Source organism: Rhynchophorus ferrugineus, unplaced genomic scaffold (assembly GCF_030347505.1).
Source record: "Rhynchophorus ferrugineus isolate W39M unplaced genomic scaffold, kcgeb_rfMv2 rfM11, whole genome shotgun sequence".
Taxonomy (NCBI): domain Eukaryota; kingdom Metazoa; phylum Arthropoda; class Insecta; order Coleoptera; family Curculionidae; genus Rhynchophorus; species Rhynchophorus ferrugineus.
In genome coordinates, this window is record NW_027472590.1 from 29,545,457 (window position 1) to 29,557,726 (window position 12,270).

The 12,270-nt window shown below is 33.8% G+C and overlaps 1 protein-coding gene across 6 annotated transcripts in view; it reads left to right on the forward strand.

The window, feature by feature from the left end:
- The window catches only part of LOC143205179 (protein turtle), a 149,774-nt gene that overhangs the window by 94,415 nt on the left and 43,089 nt on the right, over nucleotides 1–12,270 (forward strand). For 4 of the 6 annotated variants that reach the window (XM_076418289.1, XM_076418294.1, XM_076418293.1 and 1 more), the window contains exons 2-3: nucleotides 1,747–1,918; nucleotides 4,338–4,492. In XM_076418289.1, the coding sequence (XP_076274404.1) occupies nucleotides 1,801–1,918; nucleotides 4,338–4,492 (273 nt within the window). In that variant the 5' untranslated portion in view covers nucleotides 1,747–1,800. Of the gene's footprint in view, nucleotides 1–1,746; nucleotides 1,919–4,337; nucleotides 4,505–12,270 lie in introns of all 6 variants that reach the window. The other 2 variants (XM_076418291.1, XM_076418292.1) reach the window with 1 other exon arrangement.

Here is a 12,270-nt window from a genome sequence, read left to right on the forward strand (position 1 = left end):
TCTTTTAAAAAGGTGAAATGAAATGAAATTGAGCAATTTTTGAAACGGAAGATCAGAATAATCACAAAAGTGATAGTTTGTAGGCTAGAGTTGACTTATTATATTTACATTGAACTCTTTTTCACACCACTTATGAAATATAGCTCTAGGTGCTTTTTTATATAGTAGAATACCCTGAAAGCCTAATCCTCCTTATATATACTTGTAATGTATTTTACTTTTATTAGAGAGCGTAGTTACATTTTTGAGTTTGGTTCTTGTTTTCTTCATTCGTGTATTTCCTTATCAAGTTTTTTTGATGTCACTGTATTGCTACTTAGTTTCTTCTATTACGACCTGTGTATATTTTCCTACTCCTCAGTAAAATTTTTGTTGCCCATCACATTTAGTTATTAAAGTTGATTTAAAGTTTTGGTTCGATTACTTCCTTCTTAAAAAACAATGTGTGCTTATTGGTGGATGTGTGCGCTTACTGGAAACACAATGACATTAATATAGGGCTAACGATTTTTGTTGTTAAAATATTTAATTTATTATATTGTTAAAATTTACTAGATTGGAAAGTATATAGAAGATCTATAGAAGAAATGAACACCGAAGACGGTGAACGCACTGGACGCCCAAAAGTGTTTGTTACCGAGGAAAAGATTTAAAAACTCTACAGAATAATTTTGAATGACTGTAAATTGAAATTGAATGAAATAGCAGACACTCTAAAGATATCAACCGAACGTGTACATCATATTATTCACAAATATTTGGGTATGAGAAAGCTCTGTGCAAAGTGGATTCCGGGCAAGCTCACTTTTGACCAAAACAACGACGAGTTGATGACTCGGATCAGTGTTTCAACATGATCAAGCGTAATAAATCTGAGTTTTTGAGTCGATATGTGACAATGGATGAAACATGACTCCATAATTTCATTTCGAAGTCCAATCGACAGTCATCCGAGTGGACTGCATACGATGAACCCGCCCCAATGCGTGAGAAAACGCAACAGTCGGCTGGCAAGGTTATGGCATCTGTATTTTTGGATGCGCATGGAATAGTGTTCATTGGCTACCTTGAAATAGGAAGCACCATCAACAGCGACTATTACATAGCGTCGTTATTGGACCGTTTAAAGGACGTAATCGCTGAAAAACGACCGCATTTGAAGAAAAAGAAAGTGCTACTTTACCAAGACAATGCACCGTGTCACAAGTCAGTGAAAACGATGGAATAAATCCCTGAATGGGGCTTCCAATTGCTTCCGCATCCACCGTATGCTCCAGATATGTCAGTCTGACAGAAAAGTTGGAGGATCGCTATAATCAGTATATTACCCTTGAAGGGAATTATGTTGAATAAAAAAAATACCAAAAAAATATGTTTTACTATGGTAGGCCGGGGACCTTTCAATTGACTTGTTATGGAACACAAATAATTAATTAATATTAAATTATTTTGAAGAAATAACTTTTAATAATGATATTTAACAAGAAACTTGCTACAGAAGGAAGAAAAACACCACAGTGCTATAATAAATAACATTATTTTTTAAGTCATGTTAATATTTCTTGTTCCTTTCGCTCGAATATAATTCCTGAATGTTCTCAATTACCCGGTTAACAGAAAACTACCGTCGCTTTTCGTTCTCGTCTCCTTAACAAGGGCCGTAAATCGTCGTAACTGTCACGACCCTTGGCCGTAAATAACGTCCGAGCTGTTTAAAAAATATGGTTTTTCTCTTGCGGTTTTCAGGTGTAGCAACGATGCGCTGTGCCGTACGTTAGCAGTGAGTATGGGAGTACCGGAATGGGCATGCGCAAACACCTCCGGGCCCCCCCGAACGACGCAGCCGCTCTGCGCCGACGACACTTTTCCACACTGCTGCTCTGCACTGCCGTTGCGGCAGTCCTGCTTCCACCAACAGGTAAGGACAACAATCGGATTTAGTTACTTATTACTACAAGTTATTTATTTATTTATATATAACTGGAGAGAACAGAAAATAATTAATTTAACATATAAAAAGTTTTCAAGCGATACAAAGTTGGAATATATACAAAGTAACCAGTAAAATATAAATAAACGAATAGATGATTTCAGCTACTTATATTAAATTCAGTTATTTATTTATATTTGACAATTAACTGGATAAAGAAAACAATAAATTTAATATATAAATATACTGATAAATTTACAAGTGATACAAAGATGATATACAAAAGCAACAAGTAAAATATAAACAAACTAATAGATAATGATATCAGTTATTTATTTATGTATGACAATTAGCTGGATAGAAAAAAAACTATCAATTTTATATAGAAAAATATAGATACATTTTCAAGCAGTACAACGATAGTGTCTAATAAAATAAAATAAAAGTTAGTAGCATTTTTCAATGTTTTCACCAGTTACTATGCAGCTACACAAAATCACACGGTTTGGTTCTCTTGAGTCTGCGTCCAGTGTCAGTACTGTCCAAGAGTTACAGCACTTCGATGATAACATGGGAGTGGAGACATTCTTCATATCTCATTGTGAATCCCTTAATCTTCTATAACAGTTGCAATCCAAAGGTCTCGGTGTAAGTGACTGTTCTTATAGTACCTGGGTGTATCTACAACACTTCTCAAGAAAGTGTTTATTCTGAAATAATTGTATTATGATGACATTCGCAGAACATCCCTATGACTGAATTCTATAGGTCCATATATATTTTAGTATTTACTTGAGCAAACGCAACCATTGCCAACTGAATAACGAGTCCCTTGTCGATGTTTTGCTTCAAGATTCATAGCAAGGTACTTAATATTGATTATTCTATAAGATACTGGTGTTACTATTGGTATTACATATACTTATTGTTATATGAAAAGTCTTGTAGGTTATCATAATGTAATGTAATATGAATCACCGATCCTTGTTAATAAATACAATACTATTTAATTAACTCACAAACTGTAGTTATTAAAATATAGGGATATATGAAAATTATCTCGTATTTATGGTGTTATTTTTTGTTGGCCGATAATTTTTATGAAGAAAGTTCTAGATAGTTTTTAAACAGTTTACTCAACCTTTAAAGTTATATACCAAAAACTGTTTAACTTGCTGACACTTGACAATACTTTTTAATATTATTTATTGCAGCAATACAGTTTTACTTACAAGTTCATTGAATTAGATTAAACGGTTTTACTCTTTTTAATCTCCTGACTAAGCCATCATTATGTAGGACCTGGAGGAGCTCAACACTCATGTGTTTATGGACCATCTGTTCATGTTTTTGGTCATAGTTCCTGATAACGTTATCGACAATTTCTTGACTTTCAGTCGATATGCATATTGTCGTTTCGAATGTACTATGCATCGACAATACCCTTATTATATTTTGATAAAGTTGAATATGTATTCTCTATATATATTTTCACGACTTATACAACTATAGGTAGTTCCGCTGCAAAAATCTTGTTTTTAAAAGTAATTCAGTGTTGAGCATTGAGAGAGCAATTTATACATTCAATTTACTTCCATTTTCTTAATCTTTAAACATTTTGTGCTTATCATGTGTAAGCTGTCCTAGCCATTAATGTGCTGTTTTTACAAACATTATATTTTTTTTTGGAAACATTGTCACCATTTGCATAAATATTCAAGCAAAACTTGTTTTATGCTTTTCTTAAATAATTATTATTTTTATATTTTGTTTACTTATATTTCCGCTTTAAAATATTTAAAGTATAGTTTTTATGTTGCACTTCTTAATTTTCGATAATATTAAAACTTTTTAACTTTTATAACATTACAAATTATTGATATATGATATAAAGATTATGATATACTAAATAATAATCTAGTTTAAAATTCATTAAATTATTTTAGAGACAAAAGTTCTAACCATGTAATTTTGTTGGTTGTCATAATATATTGTAACATGATTGGCCGGTCTTTGAAAAAAAAGCAATACTATTTAATTAAATCATAAATTAGAGCAGTTTGCGAGAATTGTGTGATACGTATGGTGATAATTTAAGAGGATATCAGATTTGCTGTTTTTTGTTTCGAAAATCTCTGAAATTATTGTATAAAGCGAGATATATTTCATCTGACCACATCGCTATGGAACAAAATATCGACCGTAAAGCAGTTTAGAGCCGTATACATAAGACTAGATACCAAAAGAATTAACAGTGAACAGTTTAATGGAGTTTCCATATGTGAATTGTTGAAATTAAGCGAAACTGAAACTATTTCTAAACTATCGACTGTTTTCAGTTAATCAAAAATCAAATTTTAAGTTGGTCGGCAAACACTAGTAACTAGTTTGTTTTTTTTTGCTTCAGTTTCCGGCAATGAACCAAACAACGGAGGCGGAGGCGGCGGATACCAAGACGCCGTCCACATCACCGCCATCTTGGGGGAGTCGGTGGTCTTCAACTGTCACGTGGAGTTCCCGGAAGGTGCCCCGGTACCGTACGTGTTACAGTGGGAGAAGAAGGTAGGCGACACGGTACGATCATATTTCCATCAACTCTGCTCTCTGTTTGGTGGGGGATAGTGGCCTCGACGTTAACGTTTCGTGGGGCCTCGGTCGTAGGTTTGAACCCTGTGACCTGCAAATCAGTTCCTTCCTTTTTTTCCTGTTCGTATTTTCGTTCGAAATTCTGTTTTTGTCTAGAGAAAATTGTTTTGAGTTTTGTTGTTATTCCTTTAAAAATACAATATTTACAATATTTTTAGTTATAATTAGACCCGGTAGGTGGCTGCGATAATGAACTGGCATGGATAGTGTCAGAGTGATAATTTCGTGGTAATCGCTACAATAATGGTCCAAAAAAACCCGCCTATCTTGTTTATGTAACTTTAAGCCAAAATATTAATTGTATCTTGACCAATATACTTTTCTTTAACTAAATGAACCCTTTCAAAATAATTAAGTTTTTAATTGATGACACTTTACAAAAAACTTTTTAAAGGGCAACAAAATATAGCACTATATAAAATGTGGGGCAAAAGTCTCGCTACCATTTTGATTGCGCGCCATCTTGATTATGTGACGTTTAGTTCAGTTTCGCTTCAACCATTATATTATGTAGACGTTCAGATTTTATTATGGATAAATATACGCCACAAGAACGAGCAGAAAGAGTAACAATATTTATTGAAAATAATCGTTCTATTATTGCCACTCAAAAAACATCCTAATCTTCCAGTGCCTCACGAAATCACAATTTATCGTTTACATGCGAATTTTCGACAGTGAGGTAGCAGTTAGGCCTCGCTCTAGAACACAACGGACGTCTCGTAACGCTGAAAATGTGACTCTGGTGCGCGATAGTGTTGCAGAGTCTCCAGAAACAACAATTCGGAGAAGTGTTTCCCAGTTACACATTTCTGCACGCAGTTTAGGGCGAATTTTGAAACCTGATTTGAAAATGTTTGAAAGAGCTATCTGGTGAAATTGAAGATCTTTCCTCTAAATTGATAAGGAGCCATGAAGCCCATTTTCTTCTCAGTGGTCACGTCAATAAACAGATCAGTCGATTTTGGGAAACTTAATTCATGAAACATCATTGGATCCACTAAAAACAACTGCATAGTGTGGTATTCATGCTGGAAACATCATTGGCCCCTTTTTTTTTCAAAATGACCAAGGTGTTGCCGTTACTGTTATAACGAAAGAAAAAATGTAAAGACCAAATAAACTTTTTATGGAAACCAAACTTGCTTATCTTTTTTTGAGTTATAGCCAATCAAAATGGTAGCGAGACTTTTGCCCCATGTTGTATATATTGAATGGCTTTGCACTAAAATTTTTCATGTACTATAATTACATTTTCCTTCAAGGTAGTTTTGCCATCGCCCCATTTGGACACATTTTGGGTTTAAACTGTAGAAAATATTTTCATGATTTCTTCTATAAAAAACAATATACATATATATTGAACACAAATACAAAAGTCATAAACACATCCTTAATCTAGCTAACTTGGACTGTTTCTTTCAAGGAAAATAACGTCTTATTTTATTATTTCCGCACATACACCGGATACACAACACTTTTGAGTCTAATTAAATACTTGTGGTTATAATAAAGTCATAAAAATGCTGAAGGTACTCTATGTCAGGCACACAAAAATGGTGTCATAAACTAACTGAAACAAACCACAAAAACAAACAATCGCGTTATGTAAATGAGTGAATCAAATGTATTTCTAAGGCAATTTAAACGAACCAATCAAAAAAATGGTCTCAAATAACTTTACCAAAATAAGGTAATATTTTGAAATATTGTCATTGTCAGTTTTATTCCCAGTATAGTTAGTGATATTAGTGAAATTTCCTCTATATTCCTGTTAATTTTAACATAAAGAGTTACTGATATTTATTTTGTTGTGTATTAGTTAAAAAAATGCCACGTCTTCGAGGGTGAGTGAAATATTGGTCGACGTACACATAATTCAGAAATAGTCCGTAATTGTCGCTTAAATAGAACGACAGAAGAACACTTGATATATGTGGTAAATTTAAGAGACCAGATTTCAAACACACGTATAAATGATAGCCGAGAGCAGCACAATGATTGTTTTCGAGCTAATAGATCGAGACAATGTGCCGCACGTGCACAAGCCGTTATACCAATATCAAACATTTAAGTATAAAGGTGAATTGGCCAGTCGTTACTGAGTATCAGGAAAAGTTTAACTTCCATTGTTAAACATGCCATCAGAACCATTGAAATTATTATTTCCAAATGACATCATTTGGAGAAACAAATCTCGTTCAGAACGAGGATATTACACCGTGGAGAACACTTAGGAAGATACAATTTAGCAACTGCTAATGAAGTTGCAATGATTACTTGCTTATTTTCATTAATTTTAACCAAACACATGATTCCTTTGAACATCTATCGGGTCTTCTAGTATTGTTATAATTATTTACGTTATTTTTGCGGTACGTTTCGATATTTAATTTTGATGCAGTCACAGGGTATATATTTTTATGATAAACGTTTAATGCTTGAAAGTGTATCACGAGTTAAAAGCTGGTTTTTATTTTCTGTTATTCGTAGTTGAACTTTCAAGCTGTCCGTCGTTCCGAACATATTCGCTTTTTCATGTCATGAATCGAAAGGATAGTTTCGTTTGATGTTTTAATATTTAAAAGTTCGAACCCCATTAAAATAAATCGATACATCACTAGGTTATAAAAAGAAACATGTTTTCTGTATTAATATTCAAATAATAAATTGAAGAATACATAAGAACAATTAAGTGAAGTAACAATATGAATTGAGTATGAATAGAAATAAAGTATAGTCCTTCCAACAAAACAGTCAGCGCACGTCATATATACTGCCAAATGCAGTTTGTTAAAATGCAAGTAAAATAAACATGAAAATAAAGTTGATATCCTTAAATATCTAGAGGCGGATGAACAGAAAAGGTAAAATTATAGGCAATAGGATTGAAAATGCGATGATTAAATGTTTTATCACAATTTTTTATCAAGATGATTATTTTTGTTTATTAAGAGATCACAGAAATAACAAAATATTGGCTATTTAAGTTTAAGTAACAAATAATTATCGAAATTGTGTATCTTGGTGGAATATACATAACAAGAAAGGTCAGAACCACATGTGTAAGAGACCAAGAGAATAGTCTATACTTTATGCCACTGTTCTATATGTCATGGTCCTGCTTATGATGAACAAAAACATCCAGAATGTACCACTCTTCTTGCTCACATCACTGGATCACTGAATATTGCTTTTTGAAAATGAAGATGCTTATTATTTATTATTGATATCATGTAATTTGTATAACATTTAACGTGCACTGCTTTGTTTTAGTGGTCACAAGTTTTAACACCACTGATGAAATTCAGATGAACAAGAATTTTCATTCAGAAAGTCAGAAACTGTTACACCAGCAGTCAATTCTTGGTAAATTAGAGTTGCTTGATTTAGTAAATCCTGAGTCTATGGCTGCCTTTTATTTTGAGAACTTGAAAACTAAACTACCGATATTTGAAATCACAGAAAACTCTACAAAGTCAGGTAAAAACGACGAAAAGAACTTAGATATATCTCTGGGGATTGAGGTAACTTGTTCTTATTGGTGTTCAGTCCAGAAAGTTCATTTCCTAATGATGAGTTAACAGTGGACGGATTGTGAACGGCAATGAAAGTGTGGTAAGCAGTTGGAGTTGACCAAGTGGCGGTAGAAATGATCAAGGCAATTGTTTCTATATGGAAGAAAGAAGATATATAAATATTACGGTTCCATTAGTTGTATGCTAGTGCGAAATGATTTATAAAGTACATTTGAGGTCCAAATCGGTGTTGAGCAAGATGTCTTCCCTGATTTTCAACGTAGCGCTGGAAGCAATTATGCGAATTATGAAGAAGCAATTGATCCGACTACTATATATATATTCCAACTAGACTTCTAACACTTTTCATGGCATAGTTCACAACGATTTGAAAATTAATTAAGAAAAGACCAAAGTATTGACAACTAATGGAATCTCAACTGGGTCCAGTTAGAGCATGTGCAAGAGAGAGTTCAGGTATGCCGGATCAATAACACAAGAGAAGAAAGAGGTATCTACTGCTGTACTAATAAGCTGAATCAGCCAAGCTGTGGGAACTTTTGCTTCTCTAAGGTGGTATGTATGGAAAAAGGAAATACTAAAGCCAAGAACAATGAATTTGGATACTGGTACAGTCTAACACCTGCACCCTTGAGATCTCTAGTTAGTTTAAAATTTGATAGTCAGTGCACAGTTGAGGAGCATATTCAGAGACCCAGGTTACAATGACTTGGACATGAAAAGTGTACTAATTCCTCACAGATTTCTGTACTGTATCAACTTTTTGAATATTCAAGATTGTTTGATATTATAGAAATTTCTGCAGCATCGAGAGTAGTGTTGAACGTATCATAGTGGATTTCTGCAATTCGTAGTTTCATTTATCTCGGGCTAAGTATTAAAATAAATACTCTTTTATATTATTGATTGCTGAATACTGTCCGAAATTGTTTAAATCCTATTGAAACGTTATAAATAAAGTCAGTGTTTTCCTCTGACATTATTTCAAAGTTTTTTGAAACTGCGAAGCTAATATTCTTCACTTTATCATTGTCTTTCTTTGGAACATACTGCAACTTCTTGGGAAATTCTATAAAAGATATACAAATTCTGTTGCAGTAGTATTCCCATCCGGAACCTTCAATATATTGTTGACTTTTTTACAGAATCTCTTCTGTCATCTTCATGTCTTTCTTCCTCGTGTTTTACTTGTACTAAATTATAAAATGTGAAAAGGGTTAGAATCACAATAAATATTAATTTTATTTAAAACTGTTTTACTCAAAGAAAGAACAGGCGACTTCTTGAATGGCGATACAAAGTCACACTGAAGATTTTTATCTATACAACCAATCGTACTACAAAAGAAACGATTGTAGGGCTGTACATGGGGGTTGTCCCATTACCCAAGTTCGTCACTTTGCCTTTGAAGGTCTTCCAAATAACACTGTTTCTATTCATATATCCAAGGTATCTATGGAAGGTTTTTTCAAATCTTTATGAATCCAAATTTCAATAGTCTATAACTGAGAAACTGAACTCTTACAATCTGCTTTTGGTGGTCGTTCGCCCTGAACTGCAAAATTCTGTCCAAATTCCAGTAAACTATGTTAATTCACAGCAAGTTCAATCCGCTTTTGGTGGCCTTATACCTTGAACTGTAATGCTTGTGCCGAGAATCCACGGACTAGGGATGTTTTTCAAAGTTTGAATGTTTCTTACTTGGAATTGTTTATGATTAGGGGTCTTTGAGTACATTCAACCTACCTTTTGTGACTTTACAGCTTCAGCTGCGATACTTTTTCCAGAACTTTACTTATCCACACCAAGGAATGATTCATGAATGAATTTAAAAAAAGAACTTCAGAATCCTACCGACTGTGCCAGTTATAGGATGTGAAAGGGTTTAGACACACAACGACTCTTGATTTACTTTAAAAATATTTTAATACAAGGAAAGAAGAGGTGACGTGTTGAACGGCGATACTGAAGCGAAACTGAGGGTTTTTATCTATTAGAACACAGACCAATCCGGTATTTTACCACCAAAAAAAAAGAAACCAAGCGAAATTATTCTTTAAATAACAATCTCTTCAATTTACTGAAGTTTTACTTTTTTTTTGTTTTACTTTACGATTTTGGAAAGACGAATATGTTCATAAATATGTTTATAACGATTAGTTATCAGTTACTGGATGACAATCATGTGCAAACCACTGACGTCATCCATCGATAATTGTTGGCCATTGTTTATTTTGTTCTTGGGGATATGGAGAGCAGATGACTAGGGAAACCACTCTTCCTTTACTCATTTACTTATTACGATTTAGTTTTTCTGTATCATCACTACATTCATCGTTCAACATCATCGAACACGTTTGTGCCCATCCTATCTCTCTCTCTCTATCTGTCTAGTTTTTCACGATTTTACCGTCTATAGATATATCAACATTGTTTAAGATAGCACAAGCGTGCCATCATCCACTCATTCATCTCAAGCCTCGAATAATAGAGCTTGGAACCGTCAAAATCTTCTACTTGCACAAATTATAACTCACTGAAATTGTATCTGTTCGAGATCACGTTCTAGAGACGAATGTAACTTAGAAAACTGTCTGTCTGTCTCTCTCTATCTCTAGAGTAGTTAACTGAGTAGTATTTTGTTTTGTTGAGGATATTATTTAGTTAGAGTATAGTTTTATTTTCGCAGGCACTGGTATTCGTTGTTGACGCACTTATGTTGGCACCAAAAAGATAGGACCGATATATACTATACATAATTCTAGTAATGACCTTTACCATTCAAAATAATTATTACTAGTGATCACCCTGTGGTCGAAATTCAACCATAGTTTATTAAGTTTATCATATTTTTCTTATATTTTTTTTATATTATTATTACATAATTGCCGTTATATAATATAACTATCTTGACATGTAGAAGATCGCTTCAGTAAGTGATCTGCCTGTACAACTTATAATCTACATCTTATTCTAAAAACTATTCTAGCTTATTCTGGAGATTATTAAATCTTACTCTATGTGTCTATTAATCAGGTCGTATGGCAGTTTGCGTTTGAGCCTACGCACTTCACTATCATCGCGCACATTTAACTGTTTGGCGAGTGCATTGGGATGCACTAATAGTCTTTCAAAGTACTTCGCACTAACATTTCGAATCACACTCGATATGGGTTCTAAGGGGATATCGCGGTGAATCAGTTTTGTTGGAGAAGTAATATGGGGCATCGATGATGACTCGCAACACTTTATTCTGGAACCTCTGAAGGATAGCTATGTTATATTTGCTAGTTGTACCCCACAATTCAATACCAAATGGTCCTAAATATTGACTTATACAGCAAAACCTTGTTATCTAATGATTATTTAGATTTTCGCCCTATCAACCAATACATTTGGTTCAGTTTAAGTCCAAACTGTTTCCGTTTTGTCACTATATGTTTTTCCAAGTTAAACGTCGATCAAAATGCATTACCAGATATTTAATTTTACTGAGGGATAAGTTCTTCTAGAAAGGGTAAATGTCACATGGGTAGATTTTGCCTCATTTGCTTTGATACGCCACGTTTTCAACCACAATTCGACTTTGTTAAGATGAAGTTGGAGGTTTCTCGTGGCTGATATTGGATCCTCGTGTGATGATAAAACCACTGTATCGTCAGCATATGTTGCAACAGTAGTGTTTCTTGAGGTCGCTAGCTCAGCTGTATACAATAGATGTAACAATGGGCTAAGAACACTACCCTGCGTAACACCAAAATATATTGGATGTAGGTCAATGTATTCGTCACCCTGTTTGTCAATAAAATGACTGTCTGTGAGGTATGATTTCAGCAGTTGAAAGTGAGTATGGGGCAAAAGCTTTTTCAATTTAACATACAGCCCAGTGTGCCACACCTTGTCGAGGGCCTGGGATATATCGAGAAATGCAGCGGCGCAATATTTTTTATCGTTCAAGTTTTTGTTAATTTGGTTGACTAATCTGTATATTTGTTCTGTGTTTATTACGGAAGCCAAATTGGTGGTCTGGAATAATATTTCTCTCTTCTGCAGTTATATTCAGTCTCGTAATGCATAGTTTTTGAAAAAGTTTAGAAATCACAGGCTTATAGAACGAATTGACCTAATTTTTCTCGTTATAAATAAATAAAGTAT